Source organism: Lineus longissimus, chromosome 12 (assembly GCF_910592395.1).
Source record: "Lineus longissimus chromosome 12, tnLinLong1.2, whole genome shotgun sequence".
Taxonomy (NCBI): domain Eukaryota; kingdom Metazoa; phylum Nemertea; class Pilidiophora; order Heteronemertea; family Lineidae; genus Lineus; species Lineus longissimus.
The window spans coordinates 1,384,092-1,406,094 of NC_088319.1; the positions used below are offsets into that span (position 1 = coordinate 1,384,092).

Below are 22,003 nucleotides of genomic sequence, written 5' to 3' on the forward strand. Positions count from 1 at the left end.
GCGACCGACCCATATAAGGCTTAGGCCAAGCCCACCAGATTGATTTTACAAAGTATGTATCCATTGTATTCAACATCAACAGACAGCAGAGAGTTATGCTGGCATTGTGTTAATTTCAATCACTATTCATTGGACGATAACGATGTAGGTAGGTTCCTAATTGACATATTGGGTCAATGGTGGTCTGTTTACTCTTCAAAGTATGTCCCCTTTCTTTCTGTGGCAGCCAGTCACACTGAACTGCCCCGAACCTGACCATGCATACTTATCATGTGGGCGGTCCCAACCAGTGATGTTAGAACTCCGAATAGAGAGTATATCGTATGATTTGCATTTAAATCACGTTCAGTTTGTTTATTACTGATATATATCGAATCAACTGGCGAAACATATCATTTGTGAAGCTAGGTTCTGAGGGGAAGAGGTTCGCACGTCATTTGCCACCCTCGCCGTATTTCAATCCTGTGTTCCGTTAATCGCGCAGCCGTTCAAGATGACGTCCAGAAAAGTCGGGATCTGCAAAAACGTCCTGGTCGGTGGAGCAATATTTGCCATGTTCGGCTGGCTAGCATTGCTCAGTGTCAATGTGAATCATATTCTGAAGAAGGATAACGTGAAGTTGGCAGTAAGTTTCAACTCATCTCTTTCTTCGAGGAAATAATCATTTAAAGATGAGGCTATTGATTGCATTGCCCATCCTCACTGTGCCAGTTTGTGGCCAACCATTCCGCATTTTATGTTGCTCCCACGATTATTACCATGTCACCAAAATTATGTTTAATCGGTATTTCAAGAAAGTTGAAAAACTTACCAAGCTATGACATTTTGTCTCGATAGACAAGCTTTTTATGTTAAAGAATCAACTATATTCCATTGCAAATATCAAACAATTCCCCTCGATGATATCCCTTTTTCATAATTTTTGCCACGGTCCGATATGTTATGAGCAAGGCCCGTGTGGGCTCGCCGTCATTTGTAAAATCGTGTAAAACAGTTATAAATTATGTTGCAGGATGTTCTAGGCCTTGGAAGACAGAAGCGAGAGTCAGGCGGTTCCAGTTCATCGTCCAGTCTTGGTAAGCTTGTAGGATTGCATATCGTTCCAAAAAATTCTTGGCCTTGAATTAGTAACACATATATAGGCCTAACGTACAGCACAACGAAAATTTCATGGTTTGACGGGCTTGGATGAATCCATTTGGCTGTGAAAGCGTTCCTCGCCGATTAAATCTGGGGAAAGTTACGAGCGTGTGAATTGTGCCAATCTAACTGAAAAATGGCTTCAAGCTAGGTGTTTATCACAGGTGCATGCATGCGTGACTGGAGATTTTCTAGACCGGATCACGCTATTGTGATAACTACTTGGCCGGGTCTATTTGGCAAGCCGCTCGCCGAACAGGCATCTTTTTTTGTCCTGTTTGGAGAGCCGCTTGCCAAACAGCACTAAAAAGCCACCCTGTTCGGCAAGCCGGGCTTGCCAAACATGGGCAAAAATACTACCCTCTTTGGCGAGCCGGAGAGGTTACAACATGTTGGCCAATCAGAGAGCAGTGACGTCATATTCGAATTTATATGCGCATATTTAACAATGGCCGACTTCCCGCTCTCGATTCAATTTCTGTTACTAAACTCGGGTTTTGGTCAATAATCCATGAAGAAGCATGTACATGTACATGACTGTATGGATTTACAAAAAAAGTCATAAACGTGATTTAACTGATAAGCATGTTAAATGCATTAGTGTGCATTTCTAAAGGCGTTTCACTGTAACTCCAGTGTTGCTGACCGTGTTGCCACGAATGATAATGAGCTCCTGGATGGTTGAATATGCATGAGTTCGGCTCTCTATCTAGGGCAGAAAAAAAGGCGCTGTTTGGTGAGCCGGGCTTGCCAAATAGTCACTTCCTAACTTACTTTCACACCAAGATTATACCCCGGGATTATACCAGCTCCAACAGGTTTCATTATAAAAGCACAGGTAGCGACACCTGTTACTTGACAGAGACTTTAAGGAATTGTTTATTATGTTACAGGTGGCGCCACCTACATCCGGTGGGGTAGAACAACATGCCCAGCTGATGCTGAACTTGTGTACTCTGGTAAGTAAGAGCTTAAAGGGAAACTCGCATTATTAGCGGGCTTCACTCGCAACTCCTAGTGTTCTCTACAAGCCCTTTTGACAGGGCGGCGGCCCACCCTACCTTGCCAGCTTACCACCCTAACTTGGAAGCATTCACCATACGTTATCCAAGACTTTGCAAAGGGTTTCGATAGGGCCACCCTACCTGGTGTTGCACACTGGCCAACCTTCTTGAGTATCAAGGGAATTCTGCGGAACTCTGAACTCACACTCGAATCCTGAAGTGAATCGAATCGAATTTTAGTCCAAATCCGCCGTTGAATTCTCCAGAAAAAGCATTGACGGATTGAAGCAAAGGACCAAGAACCAAGAAGGTAGATTTATTAACTTCGCTGGAACTCTTGATATATACCCGACCGCTATGTTTAAATGCTTTTACAAAATGTCTCAAGTATACTGTCTCATATACATGTACATAACAATGATGAGTTCTAAGGACTAAAGGCAGTTTCTACACTCGCTGCCACAATGTTTGATACCACCATTAATTTACTAAAGTCCTGAAATATCTCCCGGTCACAGTATGAGGCGCCATATTATTTTGAAACAGTGCCAGTGGCGGCCTCCGCATGCGTGGGGCGGTGCATGGTCTACACATTCAACCTCTATTCCCAGAGCCAGAGGCAAGACCACTATTGATTTTTTAAGCCTTTTAGCAGTTCAATTGTCAATGTTTGACCGCGACGCATCAAATACTGCGTGGGGTTGTGAATCTGAAATTTTGTTATGATATTCCGGACAGTCGGGCAAGTAAATGGTGAAAAATAAACTGGTAGTTGATCACGGAAATTTTTTGATAATCGACAAATTGGACAGACATTGATATTTCCACTCTTTTCAGACAACTCGCGGAAAAATCTCAAAACACCCTATTGCCAAAATTAATTAGCAAAATTCAAAATTAATTTTTTCATCAAATAATTTCTTTATATCTGTAGACTTGCCACAGCAAATATTTTTTCAATACCTCTCCAAATATGTACTTGATAGTTATAAACATACTCGCGTCAAATTGATAGGTCTGGACCCATTTTGAATTGCTAATCAATTGGTCGACGGATGTACAAGTTGATACACATTTACTTCGTGCCAGCTGTGGGGCCGAAGAAGAGCTTAATCCGAATCTGACAATAGAGGGACCCGTGTGTTGGAGTATGTAAGTTTTCCATTTCTTGAATGCATGTTTTGGTCATACAATGAAAGCAAATTTCTATTTCATGCTATCTCATTTGTAGGCTATGCCGGGGGTCAACACTACACTCAAACCGGTGGTGGTGCTGGCTACGTCTGTCTGACTGACAAACCAAAATATGCCACTTACACAACCGCTGGAGAAGCTACTGAGTGGATTTGCGGAGTGGAACTTGAACTGAGTGGAACCACTGGGAGTATATTCAACACAGCTAACGCTAAACCAAACGCCTTGCACGACTCGGACGTAAAGTGCGCAGTTTGTCAAAGTACAAGACCGGCCAAGGTAACTTTCTGACCGTCGAATATGCTTCAAATATTTACAAAACGACGAAAATTACAATCCTCTTATTCATCTCAAAGACTTATAAGCCGCCCACATCTATCTTCTTTTTGTAAAAGCAGATTTGTGAAGTAAGGGGTACATTTAGGCCGCCAAAATAACCCCGGTCTAAGATTTTCCAAGTTCGACGACACTAAGATTTTCAGTCAGTAGGGGACCTGATTTTCCAGAAAAGCTTTCAAGACGCAGGTCCCATCTCATTATATCACTTAATTTTACAATACAGGCCCATTGCGTCCTTTTAATCTTGAATTCGGGCCATTCTTCAACTGCATTAAGTCAAAAGTAGGGTCCTTTTTCATTAGCCTGTGACAATAAATGACTCGTTCGTCTCACAATTATCAAAATTGCTTGCTGCTGAGAATGGTGTTCAATCACACGTTATGTCCCTATGACATTTGGACAAAGGAGACATACTTTACTAAATAACAACTTCCCTATGTCCGTCGTTTCAGATCATGATACCTGGCACGAAAGAATGTGTTCCCGGTTGGACCATGGAGTACTGGGGATATCTGATGACTGAGCACTACACCCACAAGGGAAGGACAGAGTTCGCATGCGTGGACAACGCCCCTGAATCTGGTAGCGAAGGTGGCGCCAAGAATGAGAATGGCGCATTGATGTACCATGTCCAAGGTTCATGCGGTTCACTGCCGTGTAAGCCGTATGTGCAAGGTTATGAACTAACATGCGTCGTTTGCACGAAATAGTATCACACAGAATATGGTGAATGAGGTTTTACCCAAATATTTATCAGATATGCCGGTGTAGAAGTAGAAAATGTCCCCCTGGAAGGCGTGTCCGGCACTATTGTAATCTGACGGATGATGGTATGGTTACATTGAGGCCAAGAGTGTCAATAGCTTTAGCTTAAAGCGAATAATAGAATCAATTGATCCCAGACAATCCAGGGTATTTCAAACTTCTGCACTGGTTAGGAATCATCTCGAAGAACATATAAGAACAAGGAATCGTTCTTTCTTTTAAATCTTTTTTAGGCCGGGGGGGGGGGGGGGTTATTGCAACGAATTGCCATCGAACATTTTGAAGGTTGGAACCTATTGTGGGACTTTAATAGGCGGAGCTTATAAATGTTTAATGAATGACATACAGTTTTGCAAACTGTCCTTTATTATATGTTCTTCAGTCCTTGTTATTATGATGTACAACACAGATACATACTCCAGTTTCAATGGTCTAAGGCCGGTTCGAAACCAAGGACATTTTCTTTGTGACCATTCGATGCCATTCAAAATGTTAATTCGAACAACACCTAGACAACAGACAATTTAGACAACACTTGAAGTCGTCCGATGCTCATGACGTCATGTTCCTACCTAACCTTTATTTCCATTTGATTATTGTAATTGATCAACAGGTCTTATATCAATGAAGTTAGAGTTAAAGTGCTTGAATAGAAAGTAGCTGCAAAAATCACCTGGTCAATTACACACTTTAGTGTATCATATTACATGAGAATGACTTTTCTTTCATTGTTGTAAAGAATCAAAATACACTGTATGCATTATTGTTAACCATATCAACTGTAGTCACTTAGAAAAATAAAGAATAACCTCACTACTACGATACATTCTTTTCTCTCATCAACTTGGCAGGCACTGTGTAGTCACGCAGTTCTGATTTCTGCACCACTTAGGAGTCAACAAGGATACATTCTGAACTATCAGCGTCTCCCCTGATTGGTGTTACGGAATCCGCGGGGTCGGCGGAGTGGATCCAAGGCTTGAGGGTCAAAAAGAAAAGGACACGGTCTTTATCTGAAATAAAATTTGCAGATAAAAATTTTCGTTACGTTTTTAGAAAAGTTCACATACGAATTGTGGTAAAGATTTTTATAACCTGGCCTACCGCAGCAAGAGTGGGGTCGGGAGCCCAGGTTACAGTAGATAGAGCTTCGGGCCTAATAATCAGGAGGTCGAACATTGCCCTGTTTCATTCTTGTGTTATTCTCTAAACTTGTCGTCTGCTTTTGTCGTTACCAAAACCGAACAGCTCCATCAAACCTCTATTGAACTGTCTTCCAGTTGCGCAGTAAATAAAAAAGTTAACAAAGCAATTTAAATCGGCCATAAAAGTACCAAGATACTTCAGGATGCGTAGACGATGTCGGAGGTGTGCAGAGGTGAAAATCTTTCGATGATGCCCAGTACATCATATACACTGCCCGGAGTCTCCAGTATGATATTCACAATCACCACTGCCACCACACGAATTGTGGCCGTATTTCGTCCTCTGCTTCAGTTTTCTGACTTTTTCAACGAGTTGAATTTGGTGTGGTTTAGGGTTTTTATCACAGAGATTGTCGTGATGTATACCAGAATTGAGCAGGGAACAACCAACTTCACCAATATTGCAAGGATATTTATGTAACCAAAATAATAAATGGGATGGTCGTATAGTTCTGTATAGGTATACAAGGGCCTCGTTCTTCCAACACAGGGGTCGTAACGATAGTCGATAGTGTAGCCAAAGGGAATGGGGAAACGGTACGCAAGGGCACCGCCGAAGATACAGCCTAAAGCAATATACGCGTTCCTCTTGGTGCAAAGCGAAGACGCACTCAAGGGGCGACACACAGCTATGAATCGTTCCACCCCTACACACACTGTAATGTAAATGGACGCAGTCTTGGCAAACGACTTAAAATGGTCTAAATATACGGATACGCTACATTAAAAAACTCCATGTAATCATTAAGTAAACCGACATATCTGTGATATCGTCGCATGGTGTTGCGAAGAAATTCTGTGATCAAGACAGTGCTGTCTGTTGCAGCCAAAGCTCGGAGAAAAATGCTAGATGATGTCAACGGCGTCTCTCGATACGCGACCGAGGGCTTTGAATGCTAAGCAGTTGCAAGCAAGGCCAAGTGGTGTGACGATGAACATCAACGGAACTTGAAGAATAAATGAAAAATAGTCGATGAAGCTGGTTAACGAACTCAGTGTGTAGCCCGAAAGGCATTTCACGGCTCCATAAAGTGGAGTTGGACCAGGTAAAACAATTGAAGCGTTCACCTCCATATGGATAGAATCCGGGATTGTATCACACTGTATTATGTCCCAAATCTAAAAAAATAGTGCGTATAGTTATGATAAGAGCAGAGCAAATTTCAGACACTGCAATTGATAAAATGCCGCCATCTTGGATATCGGCATCTTTGATAATCCTACGTCATATACTGCTTCACCAGTTCAAACTGGTAAGGGTAAGTCTTATTCAGCCTGAGTGCCACTTTATTTCATAAAACGGTTTATCTTCTCAATAATTAACAAAACCTGACACTTTCTGATGTGTTTAAGGTGATTTTATTGGGAACTATAAATGCCGCGTGGGGCAGCTATCATATATAGCCGCACTTACACCACCTGAAAATGGACCACCAATCTTGGTTCGGGAACCAATGCCGCACCATCGAAAATCCACCAAGCGCTTACACCAGCGCTGCAGCTAGTTATAAAATCCGGCTACAGATGGCGCGCAAACAATAAGCAGAACGCGGAAAGCCTTGGCAGAAAGCGCCATTTCGAAAGCGCCGCCTGGAGCCGAACCATCTAACTAGCTAATTGCCGATCCATTTGCGCTTACACCACGACAAAGCCGAGCTTTTAACAAGCCGGGCGTATTTGGACCATCAAGCTTGGTGGGACAAATTCGCTCGGCAATTTGTATCGGCAATGGATTGCCGAACCAATTTGTCGCGGCAATGTGGTGGTGTAAGTGCAATTGGTCCACCAATATTTCGTGGTGTAAGCGCAGCTATTTTTGCGGGCTTAGTGGTGACGCCGTAGCCTCTTTGCAAATCGAAAAATTATTTCCTTTTCTATATCCGCGGTACTACTTTCCAAGATGGTAGCAACTTACTTGTGCCAGAGTCTTTCGAATAAATTTTACTTGAGGCGTTACGAGGAACGAAATCAGCACCTCCAGTGTCGAGATTGGTATGAGTCCCGGTATCGGTAGGAGACTGCGGATTGAATTTAGATCTTTATGTCGGGACAATAGCGCAAAATAGTGCCATATACCCGCGAGAGGATTTTGACTCATCCGAGCAATGGCACGTTAAAATAAGAGCCCAATAACCCCCCCCCCCCCCCCCCAATCGACTAGTGGCAAACACCCCCAATGACCACACACGCAAATATCATCATTTTACACGTGGTGTCAGTGTGCGTGCCTGGGGGGCTGGGGGGGGGGTTGTTTGTCAGTCGATAAGGGGGGCTACTGAGGTCTTATTTCCATGTGCCTGTGATTCGAGCCAAGAATGGAAGCCAGTGTAAACTTGTGCAGTGTTGGAGTATTGTAGCACTTCCTCGTCTACGCCAGCTTTCGACGTTCCGTCATGACGCGAAGTTGCATACGGAATTTCTTTCACGGTGGATTTAAACTCATTCATCTGGAGACATTGGCATGACATTTTCACAAACGACAGTCACCGTAGTGTTTTGTGCCCGTAACGCTAGTACGGCCGGACCTTTCCCACTACAAGTGGTTAGCACATTTCGTCAGCCTCATGTGAATTCAATGCTGCCGCCGCAAGCGCACTTCACGATAGTCGATGATTAACTGATGCCGGCCTGTTATCGCCGTAATAGATCGCCCGCCGCCAGTTTATCATCCTCGGCACCCAGTGGTTTTCCATATGCTCCAGCTCTCGCTATTATTGTATGGGACGTAGGAGTGTCAAAAACCTGAAGCTCAGGATGCCAGTTTATCCGTCTGTGTATGTTAACAGAATGAACATCGACTGTCACCGATATATACACAGTCATACAAGTACTGAACTCGCAACAGACTCTAAAAAACGACAGCTGATCATTTCTAGTGTTTGTTGTACATGATTGTAAATCGAGTATGTATCAACTTCCGAATGGATATTTGACTCCGGGTGATTATTACGTGTGTTATATCGACTATAGGCCTACAATTTTGCACACAGGTCCTCTTTTACCATTGGTTGTCTTCAGTGCAACTTTTCCACATGATCTATGCATATTTTGTACATACTAATACAAGAGTCCCACGGTGTGACCCTTTGACCACAGTCTGTTCTATTCACGAATTACACAATTTATCGTTATGGTACATTACATTACAGATTCAATGCAACATAAAACTGGAAACATAAAACATAGGAATGGGCCCTCATCTGTAACTCCCAGTCCCTTAAGAGTTAAGGATCTGTGCGGCCATAATAGGACTGGGTCCTCATATGTAACTCCCAGTCCCTTAAGAGTTAAGGATCTGTGCGGCCATAATAGGACTGGGTCCTCATCTGTAACTCCAAGTCCCTAAGGAGTCAAGGATCTGTGCGGCCATAATAGGACTAGGATCTCATCTGTAACTCCCAGTCCCTTAAGAGTTAAGGATCTGTGCGGCCATAATAGGACTGGGCTCTCATCTGTAACTCCCAGTCCCTTAAGAGTTAAGGATCTGTGCGGCCATAATAGGACTGGGTCCTCATCTGTAACTCCCAGTCTGCATCGTCCTTGTTGGACCTGATGACCCTCATCTGACTATCAACCACCGCATCCTGAACCGAGTACGTGCTCTTAACTCGCCGCCTGAAATTAAAAAGATAATATTAGATGATCAATTGGTTAATAAGCGACATTACAAAAGTTTTTACACCACCGTGGTTAAAACCGTTATGATTTCGCGTTGGGGTGGGCCCGAGCCACGACCATCGGAAAGATAAACTTGAAAGCTAGACATTCTTTGAGGTTGTCCACCCCAATAACAGCCTCGAATTGCTTTTTTACATTATGAATGTTCAGAACCATGTCCATATTCGGTCTCGGGTAATCTTTGATGATGCAGGAATACGATGCTTATCAGTAGAGTAATAGCACACTTTCTAATATCTAAAATCTGGACAGTAGCGCGTAGACCTCATTCTCTGTATCCGGTGTAACGTATTTGAGTGTTTCCGTTTCCGAGTGTTCTACCTCATTGTTTGGGGACGCAGAAAGATAGATTGACACGTTTTTCTGTGTTTACCCCTATTCATGGTCTCTCTATTATATGGAGAGAAAAAACACATATGCTATATGTACACCGGCTCAGTTCTATTTGAATTGAACCGGATATAGTAGAGCGCATCCTGAGATTTAGGTCTTTGATCATTGATTCTCCTACCTCGTTTCCAATATATTGAGAGGCGGAGTACGTTGAAAACCACTGGTGCCGGGATGAGTAGAACGTAATACACGCGTTATTGTTTAGGTTTGGGATATTATCTGTTAATCTGAGTACAGGGGGGGGGGGGGGGCTTAAACTTACCTAACGATAATGATACTTGCAACTGTGATGATGAGGAGCGCTGGGATGATGACGGCTATAACAATAACAAGGAGCGCTGGAAAGAAATGTTCAGAAAACTGCAATTTCAGACCGCAGGTGCTTTGGAGCACGGGGCCCTATCGGTATGAATGTTTTGCGTGAGGAATAGACTTCCAGTAACAATAGATCGAAATTAGCCCGATCTTTTGTGACTGGTGAAATTTAGGGATGCAAGAAATGCATGCCACCCCTCTAAATTTAGTTTAAGAAACGCTTCTGACGTCAATTGTGGTTCGTAAACTGGGATATTCATTCGATTGGGCACCATCGAGAAGTAAGCTTAACCGCATCATGTTGGTTTACTCATGATGTGATAGCATGAATGAATAAACATATAGATATCACTGAGAATTACGTAATTGGAGCGTTTTCATATTTTATCGGATCATCACTTTTTTGGTACACAATTTAAGACATTGATTTTTTCTAACGAAAAGCTGGCATTTGTTTCAATTCAATCCGTCAATCTCTTCTTGAGAAATCCGCATTAGGCCGAAGTTATATAGGGTTCATGTTGTCACTTGTCATGATTCACTTGTCATGAGTTAACTGACTCAGGCTTGAAAACACAAAGTATGTGTGAAGTGTCATAATGAACGTATGTAGCAGCCCGCTCTATGGAAATGACTTGTTTGTTCTTCATGCCATGCATGAAAAGTGAACAGTGACACTTCACATGTGAAAACGTGAACTCTATATAATCGCAACCTTAGGCCCAGTGTAATCTCCTGGGAACCCTGAAAGAGGGATTATTTCACTCTATCCAAAAATCATAGCTGCACATTGTGTGGAAACACTGAAATACAGGGAACAGCCAAGAACATTACAACAGTGTAACTTGTTTAGTCAAACCTCGTAACCTATGCCACGGAGAGTGCGCCCAAAGTGATACCTTACCATGATCTCTTTCGGGCGGGATTGCTGTTTGTATATCATCATCAGTTGTGTTGGCTGAAGTAGTCGTCGTTCCGTCTCCATCCACCGCCCTGGAGGTAGTTTCATCCATGGGAGTGGTCGCGGGGTTTGCAGTTTGAGCGGCAGATGTCGCCGCGTTGGTCGTACTTGCGGAAACATCCGTCACATTGTACGATGCAGTGGTTGTATTTTCCGAGATATCTGTAGAATTTTCACTCAACTCTGTTGGGGTCACGGTGACCGAATGACCAGGAGTGCTTGTAACGTTTTTACTTTCTACGGATGGACTAATGGTTGTGTCATTGCCCCAGTTACTATAAACGTACTACTCGAAACAAGACTCATTTCCGTGCGTGTACTAGATCAGTTATAATAAGTGCGGAGAGCAATTAACAGTGAGTGTTGCCATTTTTAAATATGTTTAACAATGAATTGGTTCCATGTGGTAGATGTTCTTTTGAGACATTTAAACATGTTTCCCGCTTATTGGTAATCATCATTTGGAAATAGAAAAATTAGACACTTTTCATGAGAGAGAAACGTAAAGACCTACCAAATTTCGTTTATCTCGTCCAATAATCCACAGATCCATGTCGCTGCCTTTATATCAGTTCTTCGAAAACAACTACATTTGGATCATCACATCCAGCCAGATTTAAGCCAAGGGTAAAAATTATTCCAACTTTGAAAGTGCGGAAAAAAGATAGTGGATCCTCCTGATGATACATCTTGACCTACGGTCACAGGAGATCATTCTGTGACGTCGCGAAAAACACCGACCATCATTGGTTCAGAGCGCCTAAAACCTCTTGTCAAAGGTCATAATTTGAATCCCGGGTTCTACCTAGGGACTTGGCGAGAGTGCAAAAATATAAGATACAGAGTATAAAAAAAGCAAATAACATTCTTTTGTTTTCAGGTAAATTGAAACTCTTGAACGGAAAAAAACGACTTCATAATTACCAGTTCCGGAATAACAAGTAATGATACGGTCGTTAACATCAAATATTGATGGATCACAGACCAACAAACTGCGTCGTTAGCTTCGTTCGCTTTAAGACCAACGCGTTTCCAATATACAAGATGGAAATATGCCAAATGGGCCAACTCGTTATTGCGTTTGCTGACTTTACTGAGCGTTTCTTTCGGAGGCTTACCTGGTCATATTCAAAGCAGTCCTTTCTGCTGTAGTATTCTGAAACTTAAAAAAGATAACATCCCCAACATGCAAAAGAGCAGTAGGCAGGGAGAGTAGCATCCTTCCTAAGGAAGATACGAACACGGTTACAAAAAATATATCGCAGGGATCCCAACATTCCTTGTCATAAGCCGTTTGCTGATGATTTCTTGGTGATTTTAAACAAACACATTTTAAATGCAAGCGCTATTTTTCGTTGAGTTTCCATTTTCCGTTGCGTTTGCATTTAAAATGTGTTTGTTATATACTACTCACACGTATTCTCAATATAATAGTGACGGAGGAAGAAGAACAAATTATCCTTGAGTTCATGATAGTCAGTAAGATGAACATTGTTGCAGCCACAGACACTAACAGCGATGATGGCGTTCAGGAAAATGCTGATGCTGCTTTCCATATCGAGCAGGACCACAATCAGGTTGAATGTGGTCATTGTTACTGCAGTCCATGCATCACGGACGAATCGAACCGACAGATGTGGTGGGAAACGGATAACGCGGAACCAAGTGACGTCAATTCTGCCTCACGAAAATCAGCCTTCAGAAAATTTTGGACAATGATGCTACATCGAAATGTTTGGAATGATCTAAGTTACCAAGACAAAAAAACCAATGCCTTAAAACTTAGACGTGGAAGGGGAAGAAGGTTTGTGACATACGGCCATCATCGGGACATCATGCCCAACTGTGTTATTGACCTTGTGAGAGCGTGGTATCCCAATTCAGACAAGACCCCATACATGGGACACAAATGGGAATAATCTGTATCTATGTGTCAAATTGTTTTCGTAATGGAACTATCATTTAACTTTATGGGCAGGGTTTTTAATCCCTATTTTTTCTTAAAGCTGTATTGCTGTGCAAATTTACCAGAGGCTATGAAAGGGCTGTGATTTCAATGATTTCAATGTCAAAGGTTATAAACAATTAAAAAATTCTAAAACTTCAGAATATCAATTCATTTAGTATTTCAGACAGGATACACAAAATATCTCTAAACCAATTCCCCACACTCAAGAATTATCCTCCCCGAGGAAATAAATTTAAATTTAATTCATTCGTGTAAAATACATGTACAATATTAAAATTAACATAACAAGACATTTACAACCAATATACAACATGATAAAATGTACATGTACTACACAGGTAACCATGTAGGTCGAGACCTATTATATGGCACCTGGAGATAAGCAGGGATCGTCGGGATGCAGGCGGCATGCGCACCAACTAGGTAGGCCGACATTTTGCACAACAGCAGAAAGTGACGAAGGTGCACATGTCATCAACATCTAGACGATCCAACCTGTTGACATATAAAGCATTTATTGAAGGTTTAAAAGTGTTCTTTTTAAAAATACGTATTTGAGCCGGGAGACTGTTCCAAAGTTTGGGTGTCCGAACCCAGAAAGACGCACCGAACGCTTCCGAGTGGAATCTCGGCTGCCCCAGTCGTAAACCGTCACCCCTTTTAAGAGCCGGGGTTATAAAAACACGTGCATCAAAATCCAGACGATTATAAAAAGAATTGTGCATGAAAACCAAGTCCTTAATTTCGCGACGGTACGACAGGGGCAGCAGAGACAACGCTCGCAAACGTTCAACATGAGGAATGTCTGGGCCTAAAATGTGACGGGTCACTCTCCGCTGAACACGTTCCACGCTTTCCAGATCACGCCGCACATGTGTGTCAAATACCTCCGTGCCATATTCAAGGCGACTACGCACTAGTGATTTGTATAACATAATATTCAAATTTACGTCCGACGAACGCCCACATACACGCCTTATCATACCCCACATTCTACTGGCACTGCTTACGATACCATCGACATGAGATGACCATGACAGGTTCGAAGAAAAGACAATACCAAGATCCTTAAATTTATCAACCCTTGATAATGCAAAGCCATTTATGTTATAGAAAAAGTGAATCGGATTTAACTTCCGCGTGACACTCATGACCATACATTTGTTTGGGCTAAACGTCATGCCCAATTGCATACTCCAACCGTGCACTTTATCGAGGTCAGATTGAAGCTGAAAACAGTCGGTTTCAGACCTTATCACCCTACTCATTTTGGAATCATCGGCAAAAAGATCCATGGGTGTAACATCACTAACAACATCAGCAATATCATTTATATACAATAAGAACAGTAGTGAGCCCAAAATGGACCCCTGAGGCACACCTGACAATACATCTGGGAGTGACGACTCCGAGCCATTGACTATAACTCTTTGCTTTCTGTTAGTAAGGTAAGATGTTAACCAAGTCAGGAAACGTCTGCATATTCCAAATGAACGAATCTTATGTAATAAGAGGCAGTGGGGGACGGAATCGAACGCCTTGTCGAAATCTAGGTAAATAACATCAGTCTGACCCCCACTGTCTAAAACCTGGCCCAGTCTATGCTGAAATTGAACTAGTTGAGTGGTGGTGGAACGCCTGTTACAAAAACCATGCTGACCTTTATAGATTAATGGACTTAGATCTGGATAAATACTGTTATAAATGCAACGCTCCATTACTTTAGAAACCACAGATAAGAGAGACACAGGTCTATAATTTGAAACCAAGTGCTTGTCACCCTTCTTGGTACAACGTTGGCAATTTTCCAATCATTTGGTAAAGCACCCGTCTGCATTGAATCAACTGCTTGAGTTCACTAATTGATGCCGACAGCTTATCTAGCAAACTCAAGTACCCACTGTGATAACCTAAATTGCACGGCTTTGAAGTTTTCCTGGCAGCCAGCAAAATGTTGGAGTGCTCAGTGCAGCATCCTGATTCGTTCTAGGCTAGTGGAGGCGGGCTTATACGTCAGGCTAGTAGCTGTCACTCACATTCAAAATATTGAAAGGAAACCCCCTAAAAATTGAATTTCCCTGCTATTGGCTGCAAGACAGGATTCGAGCTTTGAGTATGATGTTCATTAGATATTCATAGACATGACTGACACTTATGAAGAGGTTCCACAGTCTATTGACAAAGTTATTTGGGATAGTTTAATTATGACTGTCGGAGGCCTGGTAGCAACCTAGTTAGTTGGAGAACTGGGGTCGTGACAGGTGATTAGCCTTTTATACCCAGACTCGGTCTTTAAATCACGTTCAGTTTGTTTATTACTGGTTGTCAGAGAACGAAATATCGAATCAACTGGCGAAACATATCATTTGTGAAGCTTGGTTCTGAGGGGAAGAGGTTCGCACGTCATTTGCCACCTTCACCGTATTTCAATCCTGTGTTCCGTTAATCGCGCAGCCGTTTAAGATGACGTCCAGAAAAGTCGGGATCTGCAAAAACGTACTGGTCGGTGGAGCAATATTTGCCATGTTCGGCTGGCTAGCATTGCTCAGTGTCAATCAGAGTCATATTCTGAAGAAGGATAACGTGAAGTTGGCAGTAAGTTTCAACTCATCTCTTTCTAATCTTCGAGGAAATAATCATTTAAAGATGAGGCTATTGATTGCATTGCCCATCCTCACCGTGCCAGTTTGTGGCCAACCATTCCGCATTTTATGTTGCTCCCACGATTATAACCATGTCACCAAAATTATGTTTAATCGCTATTTCAAGAAAGTTGAAAAACTTACCAAGCTTTGACATTTTGTCTCGATAGACAAGCTTTTGATGTTAAAGAATCAACTATATTCCATTGCAAATATCAAACAATTCCCCTCGATGATATCCCTTTTTCATAATTTTTGCCACGGTCCGATATGTTATGAGCAAGGCCCGTGTGGGCTCGCCGTCATTTGTAAAATCGTGTAAAACAGTTATAAATTATGTTGCAGGATGTTCTAGGCCTTGGAAGACAGAAGCGAGAGTCAGGCGGTTCCAGTTCATCGTCCAGTCTTGGTAAGTTTGTAGGATTGCATATCGTTCTAAAAAATTCTGGACCTACGTCCAAAGTCAGCACGCGAATCGGGGCGAAAATTCGCCACTCATTCGCCTCCAAATCGCTCCCTGCTTCGGCGATTCTATCATGATCAGGCGAAAATTCAAACTGAATGAAAATCGCAGGCGAAAAAAATAATCGCGGCTAATTCGCTCTCACCAACCATCGGAACGAAGCGAATATTACATGTGTTTTAATATGCGAATTCCCACATCAGCTGCTAATAGCAGACCGAACAAAAACACAAACTGGAATTCCCGGTCAACCTCACTCCAGTAATCATATACATCACATCTATCCACGAGGAGCTACACAAATTTGGCACAGAGGTTTGAGGTTCTTAGTATTATGGTATGTATTCCGAAGGATTGTGGCGGAATATACCGAATCATATAGCTAATCATAGTTAGGCTTATGTTTCCGAGACTCAGCCAACCAATCAAGATCGTTGTAGTATCCGGTCATCCTAAATAGCGTCCACCAGCGCCCACCAGCGTTCACCAGGTTTAAAGTCGGGTATAAAGTCATCCAAAATTAAATTTTGTGGCCATAAACGTAATACGTACACCATAAAAAACACATTTCCTGAAAATTTCATGCTTATTTCGTTTATGACCATTAGATTTTACTTTGATGGCTTTAATGTAAGGTGGGCGCTGTTTAGTATGACCCGATTTGTTTACATCACGTGACTGCACTTTTCCGCCGATAAAACATTTTACAAGGCGAAAGTCGTTGCAAAATCGTTCTGAAAATCGGACAAGCATGCAAGAGCCACCAATTTCGTAAAATCGCTCCATTATCGCCTGGAGCGATTTTTGGGGCGAAATCGAAGAATAGGCGCGATTGTGGGCGAATTTCGCATGTGACATACTGGCGATTTCATATTATCGCCTCGCATTCGCCGGTCGATTTTCGGACAGATTTCGCCGGCGAAATACTGTAGGGTGAATTTCGCCGGCGAATATCGCGTGCTGACTTAGGACGTGCAACGTACAGCACAACGAAAATTTCATGGTTTGACAGGCTTGGATGAATCTATTTGGCTGTGAAAGCGTTCCTCGCCGATTAAATCTGGGGAAAGTTACGAGCGTGTGAATTGTGTCAATCTAACTGAAAAATGGCTTCAAGCTAGATGTTTATCACAGGTGCATGCGTGACTGGAGATTTTCGAGACCGTATCACGCTATTGTGATAACTACTTTCACACCAAGATTATATCCCGGGATTATACCAGCTCCAACAGGTTTCATTATAAAAGCACAGGTAGCGACACCTGTTACTTGACAGAGACTTTAAGGAATTGTTTATTTTGTTACAGGTGGCGCCACCTACATCCGGTGGGGTAGAACAACATGCCCAGCTGATGCTGAACTTGTGTACTCTGGTAAGTAAGAGCTTAAAAGAAAACTCGCATTATGTGCGGGCTTCACTCGCAACTCCTAGTGTTCTCTACAAGCCCTTTTGACAGGGCGGCGGCCCACCCTACCTTGCCAGCTTACCACCCTAACTTGGAAGCATTCACCATACGTTATCCAAGACTTTGCAAAGGGTTTCGATAGGGCCACCCTACCTGGTGTTGCACACTGGCCAACCTTCTTGAGTATCAAGGGAATTCTGCGGAACTCTGAACTCACACTCGAATCCTGAAGTGAATCGAATCGAATTTTAGTCCAAATCCGCCGTTGAATTCTCCAGAAAAAGCAGTGACGGATTGAAGCAAAGGACCAAGAACCAAGAAGGTAGATTTATTAACTTCGCTGGAACTCTTGATATACACCCGACCGCTATGTTTAAATGCATTTACAAAATGTCTCATATACATTACAATGATGAGTTCTAAGGACTAAAGGCAGTTTCTACACTCTCTGCCACAAGGTTTGATACCACCATTAATTTACTAAAGTCCTGAAATATCTCCCTGTCACAGTATGAGGCGCCATATTATTTTAAAACAGTGCCAGTGGCGGCCTCCGCATGCGTGGGGCGGTGCATGGTCTACACATTCAACCTCTATTCCCAGAGCCAGAGGCAAGACCACTATTGATTTTTTAAGCCTTTTAGCAGTTCAATTGTCAATGTTTGACCGCGACGCATCAAATACTGCGTGGGGTTGTGAATCTGAAATTTTGATATGATATTCCGGGCAGTCGGGCAAGTAAATGGTGAAAAGTAAACTGATAGTTGACCACGGAAAATTATTTTTGATAATCGACAAATTGGACAGACATTGATATTTCCACTCTTTTCAGACAACTGGCGGAAAAATTTCAAAACACCCTATTGCCAAATTAGCAAAATTCAAAATTAATTTTTTCATCAAATAATTTCTTTATATCTGTAGACTTGCCACAGCAAATATTTTTTCAATACCTCTCCAAATATGTACTTGATAGTTATAAACATACTCGCGTCTAATTGATAGGTCTGGACCCATTTTGAATTGCTAATCAATTGGTCGACGGATGTACAAGTTGATACACATTTACTTCGTGCCAGCTGTGGGGCCGAAGAAGAACTTAATCCGAATCTGACAATATAGGGACCCGTGTGTTGGAGTATGTAAGTTTTCCAATTCTTCAATGCATGTTTTGGTCATACAATGAAAGCAAATTTCTATTTCATGCTATCTGATTTGTAGGCTATGCCGGGGGTCAACTCTCCACTTACACCGGTGGTGGTGCTGGCTACGTCTGTCTGACTGACAAACCAAAATATGCCACTTACACAGCCGCTGGAGATACTGGTGGGTATATTTACGGAGTGGAACTTAGACTGACTGGGAGTATATTCAACACAGCTAACGCTAAACCAAACGCCTTGCAGTACTCGGACGTAAAGTGCGCAGTTTGTCAAAGTACAAGACCGGCCAAGGTAACTTTCTGACCGTCGAATATGCTTCAAATATTTACAAAACGACGAAAATTACAATCCTCTTATTCATCTCAAAGACTTATAAGCCGCCCACATCTATCTTCTTTTTGTAAAAGCAGATTTGTGAAGTAAGGGGTACATTTAGGCCGCCAAAATAACCCCGGTCTAAGATTTTCCAAGTTCGACGACACTAAGATTTTCAGTCAGTAGGGGATATGATTTTCCAGAAAAGCTTTCAAGACGCAGGTCCCATCTCATTATATCACTTAATTTTACAATACAGGCCCATTGCGTCCTTTTAATCTTGAATTCGGGCCATTCTTCAACTGCATTAAGTCAAAAGTAGGTTCCTTTTTCATTAGCCTGTGACAATAAATGACTCGTTCGTCTCACAATTATCAAAATTGCTTGCTGCTGAGAATGGTGTTCAATCACACGTTATGTCCCTATGACATTTGGACAAAGGAGACATACTTTACTAAATAACAACTTCCCTATGTCCGTCGTTTCAGATCATGATACCTGGCACGAAAGAATGTGTTCCCGGTTGGACCATGGAGTACTGGGGATATCTGATGTCTGAGCAGTACACCAACAAGGGAAGGACAGAGTTTGCATGCGTGGACAACGCCCCTGAATCTGGTAGCGAAGGTGGCGCCAAGAGTGAGGGTGGCGCATTGATGTACCATGTTCAAGGTTCATGCGGTTCACTGCCGTGTAAGCCGTATGTGCAAAGTTATGAACTAACATGCGTCGTTTGCACGAAATAGTATCACACAGGTTATGGTGATGCCGGTGTAGAAGTAGAAAATGTCCCCCTGGAAGGCGTGTCCGGCACTATTGTAATCTGACGGATGATGGTATGGTTATATTGAGGCCAAGAGTGTCAATAGCTTTAGCTTAAAGCGAATAATAGAATCAATTGATCCCAGACAATCCAGGGTATTTCAAACTTCTGCACTGGTTAGGAATCATCTCGAAGAACATATAAGAACAAGGAATCGTTCTTTCTTTTAAACCTTTTTTAGGCCGGGGGGGGGGGGTTATTGCAACGAATGCCATCGAGCATTTTGAAGGTATGAACCTATTCTGGGACTTAAATAGGCGGAGCTTATAAATGTTAAATGAATGACATACAGTTTTGCAAACTGTCCTTTATTATATGTCCTTCAGTCCTTGTTATTATGATGTACAACACAGATACATACTCCAGTTTCAATGACCTAAGGCCGGTTCGAAACCAAGGACATTTTCTTTGTGACCATTCGATGCCATTCAAAATGTTAATTCGAACAACACCTAGACAACAGACAATTTAGACAACACTTGAAGTCGTCCGATGCTCATGACGTTATGTTCCTACCTAACCTTTATTTCCATTTGATTATTGTAATTGATCAACAGGTCTTATATCAGTGAAGTTAGAGTTAAAGTGCTTGAATAGAAAGTAGCTGCAAAAATCACCTGGTCAATTACACACTTTAGTGTATCATATTACATGAGAATGACTTTTCTTTCATTGTTGTAAAGAATCAAAATACACTGTATGCATTATTGTTAACCATATCAACTGTAGTCACTTAGAAAAATAAAGAATAACCTCACTACTACGATACATTATTTTCTCTTACTAACTTGGCAGGCACTGTGTAGTCACGCAGTTCTGATTTCTGCACCACTTAGGAGTCAACAAGGATACATTCTGAACTATCAGCGTCTCCCCTGATTGGTGTTACGGAATCCGCGGGGTCGGCGGAGTGGATCCAAGGCTTGAGGGTCAAAAAGAAAAGTACACGGTCTTTATCTGAAATAAAATTTGCAGATAAAAATTTTCGTTACGTTTTTAGAAAAGTTCACATACGAATTGTGGTAAAGATTTTTATAACCTGGCCTACCGCAGCAAGAGTGGGGTCGGGAGCCCAGGTTACGGTAGTTAGAGCTTCGGGCCTAATAATCAGGAGGTCGAACATTGCCCTGTTTCATTCTGGTGTTATTCTCTAAACTTGTCGTCTGCTTTTGTCGTTACCAAAACCGAACAGCTCCATCAAACCTCTATTGAACTGTCTTCCAGTTGCGCAGTAAATAAAAAAGTTAACAAAGCAATTTAAATCGGCCATAAAAGTACCAAGATACTTCAGGGATGCGTAGACGATGTCGGAGGTGTGCAGAGGTGAAAATCTTTCGATGATGCCCAGTACATCATATACACTGCCCGGAGTCTCCAGTATGATATTCACAATCACCACTGCCACCACACGAATTGTGGCCGTATTTCGTCCTCCGGTTTTCTGACTTTTTCAACGAGTTGAATTTGGTGTGGTTTAGGGTTTTTATCACAGAGATTGTGATGTATACCAGAATTGAGCAGGGAACAACCAACTTCACCAATATTGCAAGGATATTTATGTAACCAAAATAATAAATGGGATGGTCATATAGTTTTGTATAGGTATACAAGGGCCTCGTTCTTCCAACACAGGGGTCGTAACGATAGTCGATAGTGTAGCCAAAGGGAATGGGGAAACGGTACGCAAGGGCACCGCCGAAGATACAGCCTAAAGCAATATACGCGTTCCTCTTGGTGCAAAGCGAAGACGCACTCAAGGGGCGACACACAGCTATGAATCGTTCCACCCCGACACACACTGTAATGTAAATGGACGCAGTCTTGGCAAACGACTTTATGGTCTTAATATACGGATACGCTACATTAAAAAACACCATGTAATCATTAAGCAAACCGACATATCTGTGATATCGTCGCATGGTGTTGCGAAGAAATTCTGTGATCAAGACAGTGCTGTCTGTTGCAGCCAAAGCTCGGAGAAAAATGCTAATTGATGTGAACGGCGTCTCTCGATACGCGACCGAGGACTTTGAATGCTAAGCAGTTGCAAGCAAGGCCAAGTGGTGTGACGATGAACATCAACGGAACTTGAAGAATAAATGAAAAATAGTCGATGAAGCTGGTTAACGAACTCAGTGTGTAGCCCGAAAGGCATTTCACGGCTCCATAAAGTGGAGTTGGACCAGGTAAAACAATTGAAGCGTTAACCTCCATATGGATAGAATCCG

General features: G+C 42.3%; 4 protein-coding genes across 6 annotated transcripts in view; 2 read left to right on the plus strand and 2 right to left on the minus strand.

The window, feature by feature from the left end:
• Positions 1-22,003, minus strand: part of LOC135496980 (DNA damage-binding protein 2-like) — a 46,155-nt gene that overhangs the window by 14,728 nt on the left and 9,424 nt on the right. Inside the window, exon 1 of one of the 3 annotated variants that reach the window (XM_064786589.1) lies at positions 15,750-15,965. The exons of 1 other annotated variant lie outside the window; for it this stretch is intronic. The gene's annotated coding sequence lies outside the window, so the exon portion shown is untranslated. Of the gene's footprint in view, positions 1-811; positions 1,257-15,749; positions 15,966-22,003 lie in introns of those variants that run through there. One more of the 3 variants, XM_064786588.1, reaches the window with a different exon arrangement.
• LOC135496982 (uncharacterized) lies at positions 377-5,264 on the plus strand. The gene is made up of 5 exons (XM_064786594.1): positions 377-625; positions 1,013-1,076; positions 2,034-2,099; positions 3,376-3,617; positions 4,130-5,264. The coding sequence occupies exons 1-5, from the start codon at positions 494-496 to the stop codon at positions 4,385-4,387; spliced, it is 762 nt and encodes a 253-aa protein (XP_064642664.1). The 5' UTR covers positions 377-493; the 3' UTR covers positions 4,388-5,264.
• On the minus strand, positions 8,511-11,254 carry LOC135496757 (uncharacterized). The gene is made up of 3 exons (XM_064786242.1): positions 10,938-11,254; positions 9,981-10,056; positions 8,511-9,262 (listed from the first exon to the last, which is right to left on the minus strand). Exons 1-3 carry the CDS (start codon positions 11,044-11,046, stop codon positions 9,124-9,126), a joined length of 324 nt encoding a protein of 107 aa, XP_064642312.1. The 5' UTR covers positions 11,047-11,254; the 3' UTR covers positions 8,511-9,123.
• On the plus strand, positions 15,192-20,541 carry LOC135496984 (uncharacterized). Its single transcript, XM_064786596.1, has 5 exons — positions 15,192-15,558; positions 15,951-16,014; positions 17,376-17,441; positions 18,696-18,928; positions 19,441-20,541. Exons 1-5 carry the CDS (start codon positions 15,427-15,429, stop codon positions 19,696-19,698), a joined length of 753 nt encoding a protein of 250 aa, XP_064642666.1. The 5' UTR covers positions 15,192-15,426; the 3' UTR covers positions 19,699-20,541.